The sequence below is a fragment of the Bos taurus genome, chromosome 13, assembly GCF_002263795.3.
Source record: "Bos taurus isolate L1 Dominette 01449 registration number 42190680 breed Hereford chromosome 13, ARS-UCD2.0, whole genome shotgun sequence".
In the NCBI taxonomy this organism is placed as follows: domain Eukaryota; kingdom Metazoa; phylum Chordata; class Mammalia; order Artiodactyla; family Bovidae; genus Bos; species Bos taurus.
In genome coordinates, this window is record NC_037340.1 from 64,413,339 (window position 1) to 64,423,095 (window position 9,757).

The 9,757-nt window shown below is 42.8% G+C and overlaps 1 protein-coding gene across 1 annotated transcript in view; it reads right to left on the minus strand.

Annotated features, from left to right (window-relative positions):
- Positions 1-7,498, minus strand: part of EDEM2 (ER degradation enhancing alpha-mannosidase like protein 2) — a 28,996-nt gene extending 21,498 nt beyond the window's left edge. Inside the window, 4 exon segments of the mRNA NM_001101085.1 lie at positions 2,183-2,288; positions 4,818-4,857; positions 6,983-7,093; positions 7,329-7,498. Of these exon segments, the coding sequence (NP_001094555.1) occupies positions 2,183-2,288; positions 4,818-4,857; positions 6,983-7,093; positions 7,329-7,435 (364 nt within the window). The 5' untranslated portion in view covers positions 7,436-7,498.
- Positions 7,499-9,757: the final 2,259 nt, after the last annotated feature.

Genomic DNA, 9,757 nt, shown 5'->3' on the forward strand with positions numbered 1-9,757 from the left:
CATAATATTTAGGACTTATAAAAAAAGACCTAAAGTTTACATATCTGGAAATATGGCGAAACTGGTGACCTTGGGCTTCAGTTTCCCCCCTTCAAAGGCCAAACAAAGGCAGTGAGATAATAACATTTTCCTACTAAGAAAAGCTGAGAAAGAACGCACCTGCACTAAAGGACATTCAAAAGGACGTTTTTCAGATAAAAGGAAAGGGACCACAGATGTAAGGTCTGTGATACAAGAAGGAAAGATGGTTCCCAAGTGGCAAATAGTAGTAAATCTAAACCTTCAATTCTATAGAATGGCAATAATATATGGATGGCTTAAAAGAAATAATTAAAATATATAACTAAGGCATACAGGTACAGATAATCCTCAGAGCCAGGTTTTATATTATTCAGGAGAAGAATAAAGATCTTCACTAATTTTAGACTATGTTTGTTAAATTTTCCAAGAAAACTAATAAGCTAGATATACTGCATACTTTCTAGATTAGTAAAGAAAAATGGGATGAGGGGGAAAACAACTCAACCTACAGAAGGCATAAAAAAGAGGGACTTCCCCAGCGGTCCTTGGTTAGGTAACTCCATGCTTCCGTTGCATGGGGCGCGGGTGGGTTCAGTCCTGGTCGGGGGAACTAAGACCTCATATGCCACATGGCACAGCCAAAAAAATAAAATTGAAAAGAAAAAGAGAAAGAGTAGAGAGAAAGATGGGACAAACAGCACAAAGTAATACTATAGAAATGAACGCAAATGTACCAGTAGTTACAGTAAATGTAAAAGAACTGAACGCTTCAGTTAAAAGAAAAGATTGTCAGAAGGGATAAACATACTATGTAAATTACAAAAGACAGAGCTAATCATAAAATTCAGACAGATAGAAAGTAAAAGAGAAGAAAAAGACATACTGGGCAAATGTCAACCAAAAGAAGGCTGATACAATTACATGGGTATCAGAAGCAGAGACTTAAGGACAACCTTAACTCATAGATGACAATCTGGGCTCAGCAGTTCTGGGACACAGCATTGAGGATGGCCTCAAACTCAGGTCTGATCCCTACACCAGGATTTTATACCATGCTGTCCCTCTGCTTTTTTTAATTAAAAAAATATATATATCTGTAATACAAATTTCATTGCACATAACATATAAAATAAAGATGAGCAAAATGAGGAGGAAAAAATATAACTATCATCCAGAGGTGATGGCTGTTAAGCCACCAATGGTCTAGAAGCTCACTGAAAAGAAGGGTTGTACTACTTTCATAAGAATCATTGGATCAAAATTCACTGAAATGTATAAATCTGTGCATTTCAGTATATGTAAATGCACCTCAACAAAAGGAACGAATCATTTAAAAAAAAAGATTCATTGGCACCTGCTAAAAATACTGACTCTAGGAACCAACCCAAAGATTCCAGTTCATTAGATTTAGAGTGGAGTCTAGACAGCTGAACTTTTAAAAAGGTCCCAGGTGCTTCTGATCAGCATCCAGGTTTGGAAACTAATACCCAAGACTCACGCTATGTAATACAGCAAATAGTAAAAACATGCCATGATTTAAATTTGCATTCATTAAAATTCAATAAAATTAAAAATTCAGTTCTACAGTTGCAGTAAACACATTTCCCGTGGAGATGGAAATGGCAACCCATTCCAGTATTCTTGTCTGGAAAATCCCATGGATGGAGGAGCCTGGCGGGCTACAGTCCATAGAGTCGCAAAGAGCTGGACACAACTGAGCGACTTCACTTTCCCTTTCAAACATGTTTCAGATGTGGCTACTGGACTGGACAAGAGAGATATAAAACATTTCCATCATCAGTGCAGAAAGTTCTATGGGTAGTGCTTCCTAGGCAATAAGCTATGAGAAGGCAAGGATTACATCTTTCTTGCTCTTGGCTGAAAGCCTAGTACCAAGTATATGTTAAATATGTGAGTAATCCTGGCATGTTTCTCTTCAGTCTTTTCTCTGTCCCCTGCTCACTTTCATGTCTAAAACTGATGAGGGATCCTGAGACCTCCCTACCCCACCCCCAGGACGTAAGAGCTCTGTTGATCTGTTTTGAGTCAGGTGGCCTGGAAAGGCTGGCCCTTAAGATCCTATTTACCACCTCCTGGTTTATACGGAGGCCAAAACTCCACAGTCTCCTTTCTTACAAGGATCCTCGAAGGCACCCCTCACCTCGGATGTTGGTTTCAAACACAGAGGCATTCACGTCAATATCAAAGTCCACATTGTCCTGGAGCACTTCAACCACTCTTTGGAATTCTGAGACATTCCCCAAAATCTGTAGGAAAGAGAGACCTGAGAATGAGGCTCCCAGGCTTGTAGGCACTGGAGATGCTAGATCAGAGTCTAGCATCTTATGCTGGTGTGACTCTCACTTTTTCAACTTAAGACCTACAGTTTCTGTTCTAGAACTGCTGGTAACAGTTCAAAACACTGAGAGCTGGAAATCACACAGACCCAGTATCAAGACATTAGTAAATTCTTTGGTTCCAGCTTTGGAAGAGCTGCTTTTAGGGATTCCCTTTTAAGTACCCCAGGTTGGGAACAGGGTTCTCACAGCCTCACAGCCAAGATCATAGGAAAGGGGCCCTATTTTCCTGCTGCTTCACAGCTCAGAACATGTACTGAATGGAATGTATTTTTAAGAGAATACAGTCTACTTTTTTTGTTGTTGTTGTATTTTAAAGATTGGGAGGGCTAGGGAAGTAGCCCTCAAATAAACTGTTATTACCTCATAGGCCCCCTCGCTGGGGACACATCAATGTATCGGTCTACACCTACTTGCTCAGGCAGGTCCTCTGGCCACTCCCTTGCCCCTTGGAGGCTGGGTGCAGCAGCTTCTCTTACATTCCTGCTCCAAGCACGGGACTGAGGAGGCCAGACCCTGTGGCTGGAAACCAGGGCAAAGCCATAAGCAGTGACTCAGGGCTCCTGGGGTGCATGTGTATAGTTGAAGCTGCCTGTCTGCATGTATCCTCTGGCTCTAATGCAGTCTGTTGGCTCTGCAGCACAATATGTAACCAATAAAGGTCCCTAGTTTCCACAAAAAAAAAAAAAAAAAAGAAAAGAATCCTATGTACTCATTTAAATGAAACCAATATAAAGACTGTAGACCACATAAGGAAGTCTTAGTTTGACATTTTCAGTGGATATCTGTTGTTTTTAACCTTGTCACATTCATCCTGGTGAAAATACTGCAGGTTGGTTGACCCAACACTGATTTCCAATCTTCTTTATACTTGTAGCTTCCAGCCATAGAAGCTAGAAATCCGATTACTTGTTTCACAGCCTCATTTGCCACTAGAGGTGACTGTATTATCCAGTCAATTCTGAGCGCTGTAGTCTACTAAGGGCACTTCTTAGAAATGGCCTAATAAAAAGAGACAAGACACCATTGGCATGGCTTTTACTCTTTTCCTTTCTACTTTGAAAGCAGACTTGATTTCTGGAGCTGTGGCAGCCATCCTAGACCATGAGGTACGAAGCACGAGAATGTAAGTCAATATACTAATGATGGCAAAATGGAAGGATACCAAGACAATGGGTTTCTGATGACACAGTTAAGCAGCTGACCCAATGCTAGACATTATTAATACCTTCAGATTTACTTTTACTTGAGAAAATTAAACCCTTTTTGTTTAAACTGTAAGTCAAATGCAATCCCGATACCTTTTATTCTGATATGACTGCTCCAATTGTCCCTTGAGGAATCACCCTTCTTCCACAGTCACTCTTATAATTTGAAGAAGCTGATTCCATTCCTTCACCTACACCAGTCAGCATACTAAATCTCTTGGCCAACTGATTAGTTCAGGGATAGATGTGTAACCCAAGCCAGATCATTGAGACTCAGTCATGGCAATCAATGAAAAATAACTAATTCTTTCCACACACAGGTTACTAAATGAGTGGGATGTGAGTCTGGAGCTACCAGTGGTTACCCTGTCAGCATAAGGAGAGCCTGAGAATACAGCCAGCAAAGGAGGCAGAAATAAGAGATTGAGAAAGAGATTCCTACTGACATTATTTATATTGTCTGGAACCAGCTGGGTCTGAGGCCAGTCTTTACCTGGACTTTTTAGCTATGTGACTCAGTAAATTTCCTTCCTGTCTAAATCTATCACTTGCAACCCAAATAATCCTATCTCAGCATTTAAAACCCTCTATGATTTAGACCTAATCTATCCTCTGTGTCTCTCTGTTCATCTAGCCTCATCTCATCCACTTCAGTAGAACTGTATCTACTATTCCTTGATTTTCTAACCTCAGACATGCTGTTCCCTCTACTAGAAATCACACCCCAAGTCTTCCCATTTACAAATCCAACTTACCCTCAATCGTCTACATGTTACCTTCTCTAGAAAGTTTTTGATTCCCCCAGCTGAAATTGACCTCTTCTTCCTTCAAAAGAATCCAGTTAAGTTTATCCCCACAACACTGAGGCATCGATTTCTTTCCATGTGATGAGAATCTTTGCACAGGCAGGAGCCTCACTCATTCCTACATTCCCCCAGAGGGCTGAGCACAGTGCATGAGACAATTACTCAAAAAATATTTGTTAAATGATTGCATGAAACTTTCTCCACCTTGTAGCCAGTGATCTTCTCAAAGCAGAAATCTAATTTCCTGTCCTCATCTTGAAAAATGCCAGTGGCTTTCCACTGCCCTCAAATTAAAAAGATCAAAGTGAAAGATGAAACTCAAAAGCCCAGGTGAAGAATTCACTTTTCACCCACAGCCAAGCTGCCAAAAGAAGAATACTGGTTATGCAATGTTAGAGAGAAAAAGGAATAGATGAGACACTTACCAGCAAGGTGTCCAGAGCATCAATCAGAGTCAGAGAAAAACTGTAAAAGGACAAAAATATCAGCTGCTTAGCAACAAAATCAAGCACCAGATATCAAGGCCTCAGATCAGATACCCCAGAAACTAATAAGTGAGGCACAGCAATACCTCTGCCAGTCCCACTTGCTGTCACAAGAGATGCCATAGTGAAAATCGCCAGGAACCTCTGACCCTTTTAAGGCACTTGGGAGGTGGGCAGATGCAGCTGACTGTAGTTAAACACATCGCCTATATTCTCTGGAATTCTCTACAATAGGGAGGCAGTATACGATTGCAGCTCCCAGCATAGGCCTCCCACATCTATGACTTTATCTCACAGTGCACAGAACTGTAGGCTTGAGAATACGTATGGCAGTATTGTTTTTAGAACAGCAAAAAGCTAGAAATAACCCAAATCTACACCAGTTGAAGAGTGAGTAACCAAATCGTAATATATTCAAACAGTGCAAAACTATGAGGTTGTCAAAAAGATTGTTATCAAGAGTTCTATGGGCTAATGTGAAAATATTCAAATTATCTAGTTTAATGAAAAAAACAAGCTACAGAATAGGTAGTGTCATATGTTCTAACTGCATTGTCAAAAACAGACATATATACAGAAAGCAGATTAGCAGTTTTTTGGGCCAGTGGTGGTGGAGGGATTAACTATAAAAGGCCATAAGGGATCTTTTTAGGGTGACAGAAATGGTTCTCTATCCTATGATGGTGGTTGCTACACACTTATAGTGGGTGCATTTCATGTAAATTACACTTTTTAAAAGTTAATTTAGAAAGATACATATATACATATCTATAGGATGGTATAAATCAAAAATATTTCTGGAAGGACCCACAAGAAAGTTAACAGTGATTGGAGTTCTAGCATATGGGAGATATTTATTTTATTATATGACATTGTACTGCTTAAATTTGCCATTCTTGTGCATTAGTTTTTGAACTAAAAAACAACCCAACAAATTTTGGGGGCTTCCCTCATAGCTCAGTTGGTAAAGAATCCACCTGCAATGCAGGAGACCCCAGTTCGATTCCTGGGTCAGGAAGATCCGCTGGAGAAGGGATAGGCTACCCACTCCAGTATCTTGGGCTTCCCGTGTGGCTCAGCTGGTAAAGAATCTGCCTGCAATGCAGTAGACCTGGGTTCGATCCCTGGGTTGGGAAGATCCCCTGGAGAAGGGAAAGGCTACCCACTCCAGTATTCTGGCCTGGAGAATTCCATGGACTGCATAGCCCATGGGGTCCCAAAGAGCTGGATATGACTGAGCGACTTTCACTTTACTTAATTTCTCCAGTTCTTAGCATATTCATTTGTAAAATGGAGATAACAGCACTTAACGCCTAGGGATGTTAACTACACGAGATGAGGCAAGGAAAATGCTTAGCACAGTGTTTCCTCAATGTCAGTTTCGCTAAACACAATGATTCTTCACTCACTCAGCAAGGACCAAGACAGAGGATTCCATATCATCGATTTTTTTTTCATAGATTTTTATTCTAGTGGAAGTGAGAAACACAAACTAGCAGATAAGTGAAAACGACAGTATCAGAGTGAGAAGTGCTACAAAGAAGATAAAAAAGTGTGTTTATGAGACTGACTAGTAGGGGATGGGTATTTAAGGGAACTGACACTAAGGTGACAGTTTGAGCTGAAATCTCAAGAAGCAGTCAAGGATGTGAGGATAAAGGAGGAAGTGCATTTCAGTTACACTTACCAAGGCTCTGAAGTTTCACCTTTGGAAGAGTTATAGCTCCTCCTGGGCCTGTTTGACTACTTACAACATGAAGGGGTTGGGTCTTCTGACTTCTTGAAGCCCTTCCACACATCCTATGGCTCCAGAGATTTGCCCAAGTCCCAACAGCTGATGTCTGTTACTGCTGTGGCCAGAGCCCAGAGATCCAGCCCACTAGGATAACCCAGCCTTTTCCCACCTTGTGATACAAATTTCCAGGAGGCTGGGTGGATCTTGGTGGCCGTGGGCCTGAATTGAGGGGAATGCGACCCCACCCTGGCTAGGAGCTTTTTCTGGAACCCCGTGAGGAGACCATGAAGCCACCAGTTCCAGCAGACCCGCCGGCCTAGGACCAGACTGCTAGACCCAAGCCTCCCCCTTGCTCCTCCCTTCGCACTACCTGCCCCAGGTGTCGTGCCCGTCACAGGTGAGAGGCCGCAGCTCATCGTAGGGAAAGGCATTCTCCAGGTAGCTGTCGTAGGCGTGGTAGAACATGGCTTTGACTCGCTCCCTGTGCAGGGTACGAGAAATAAGGCAGAGGGTCACCAAATGAAACCAGGCAGGGGAAGGACAAGAAACAGGGCGGAAAGTGGGAATTGTCACCTGGTTTCTGCCAGGAGCCCAGTAAGCTGGGTGCCAGCAGGTCAGGATGGGGGTCCCGGGATGGAGGGAATAGGGAAGGGACCAAGTCTTTGCTTCCTATTCCCCAACTATGGAAGGGCAGGGAGCTCGACCCCCCACTTCACCTGTAGTGGGCGGGGTCGGGTGCGGTGCCATCAGGGCCGGGTGCACCATGGTGCAGGGGCAGCAGTGCACACAGGAGGCCAAGCGGGACGAGCAGCCGGAAAAGCATAGAGCTCGTGTCCTGTCAGCGCCGCCGCTGCAGCAGCAGCCACCACCACCCGCTCATCCTGCGAGCCCCAGCGGGATCTTCCGGGAGTTTGCGACACTACGCCTGCGTGCCCATGAATCATCCACTCACTTCCGGACTACAAGCCCCAGAATGCAATGGGCGATGGAAGGCAAGCAAAGAGAGCTTGGGATATATAGTCTCTGAAGCGAACGTGTCTTAAAGATAGTGGCTGTTACAGCTACTATTATTAATTAATGTTTTAGCAACAGCATCGGAGAAGGCAATGGCACCCCACTCCAGTACTCTTGCCTGGAAAATCCCATGGACGGAGGAGCCTGGTAGGCTGCAGTCCATGGGGTCGCGAAGAGTCGGACACGACTGAGCGACTTCACTTTCACTTTTCACTTTCATGCATTGGAGAAGGAAATGGCAACCCACTCCAGTGTTCTTGCCTGGAGAATCTCAGGGACGGGGGAGCCTGGTGGGCTGCCGTCTATGGGGTCGCACAGAGTCGGACACGACTGAAGCCACTTAGCAGCAGCAGCAGCAGCGACAGCATGTTTTAAAGCTTTCTTAAATAATTATTTTTATTGAAGTATAGTTGATGTATAATATTATATGTTACAGTATAGTGATTCACAATCTTTAGGGTTATACTCGATTTATAGTTACTATAAAATATCATCTATATTCCCTGTGTTGTAAAATAGATCCTTGTAACTTATTTTATACATAACAGTTTGTACCTCTTAATCCCCTACCCTTAAAACATTGCCCCTCCTCACTTCCCTCTCCCCAGTGGTAACCACTAGTTTGTTCTGCATATCCATGAATCTGTTTCTTGTTTGTTATAGTTACTAATTTGTTGGGTTTTTAAAAATTCTATGTATAAGTGATATCATACAGTATTTATCTTTCTTTGACTTATTTCAGTTAGCATAATGCCCTCAAAGCTAGTGGAGGTGATGGAATTCCAGTTGAGCTATTTCAAATCCTGAAAGATGATGCTGTGAAAGTGCTCACTCAATATGCCAGCAAATTTGGAAAACTCAGCAGTGGCCACAGGACTGGAAAACGTCAGTTTTCATTCCAATCCCAAAGAAAGGCAATGCCAAAGAATGCTCAAACTACTACACAATTGCACTCATCTCACACGCTAGTAAAGTAATGCTCAAAATTCTCCAAGCCAGGCTTCAGCAATACGTGAACTGTGAACTTCCAGATGCTCAAGCTGGTTTTAGAAAAGGCAGAGGAACTAGAGATCAAATTGCCAACATCTGCTGGATCATGGAAAAAGTAAGTGAGTTCCAGAAAAATACCTATTTCTGCTTTATTGACCATGCCAAAGCCTTTGACTGTGTGGATCACAATAAACTGTGGAAAATTCTGAAAGAGATGGGAATACGAGACCACCTGACCTGCCTCTTGAGAAACCTACATGCAGGTCAGGAAGCAACAGTTAGAACCAGACATGAAACAACAGACTTGTTCCAAATATGAAAAGGAGTACGTCAAGACTGTGTATTGTCACCCTGCTTATTTAATTTATATGCAGAGTACATCATGAGAAATGCTGGGCTGGAAGAAGCACAAGTTGGAATCAAGATTGCTGGGAGAAATATCAATAACTTCAGATATGCAGATGACACCACCCTTATGGAAGAAAGTGAAGAGGAACTAAAACGCCTCTTGATGAAAGTGAAAGAGGAGAGTGAAAAAGTTGGCTTAAAGCTCAACATTCAGATAACGAAGATCATGGCATCTGATCCCATCACTTCATGGCAAACAGATGGGGAAACAGTAGGAACAGTGTCAGACTTTATTTTGGGGGCTCTAAAATCACTGCAGATGGTGACTGCAGCCATGAAATTAAAAGACACTTACTCCTTGGAAGGAAAGTTATGACCAACCTAGATAGCATATTCAAAAGCAGAGACATTACTTTGCCAACAAAGGTCCATCTAGTCAAGGCTATGGTTTTTCCAGTGGTCATGTATGGATGTGAGAGTTGGACTGTGAAGAAAGCTGAGCGCCGAAGAATTGATGCTTTTGAACTGTGGTGTTGGAGAAGACTCTTGAGAGTCCCTTGGACTCCAAGGAGATCCAACCAGTCCATCCTAAAGGAGATCAGTCCTGGGTGTTCTTTGGAAGGACTGATGCTAAAGCTGAAACTCCAATACTTTGGCCACCTCATGTGAAGAGTTGACTCATTGGAAAAGACTGATGCTGGGAGGGATTGGGGGCAGGAGGAGAAGGGGACGACAGAGGATGAGATGGTTGGATGGCATCACCAACTCGATGGACACGAGTTTGAGTGAACTC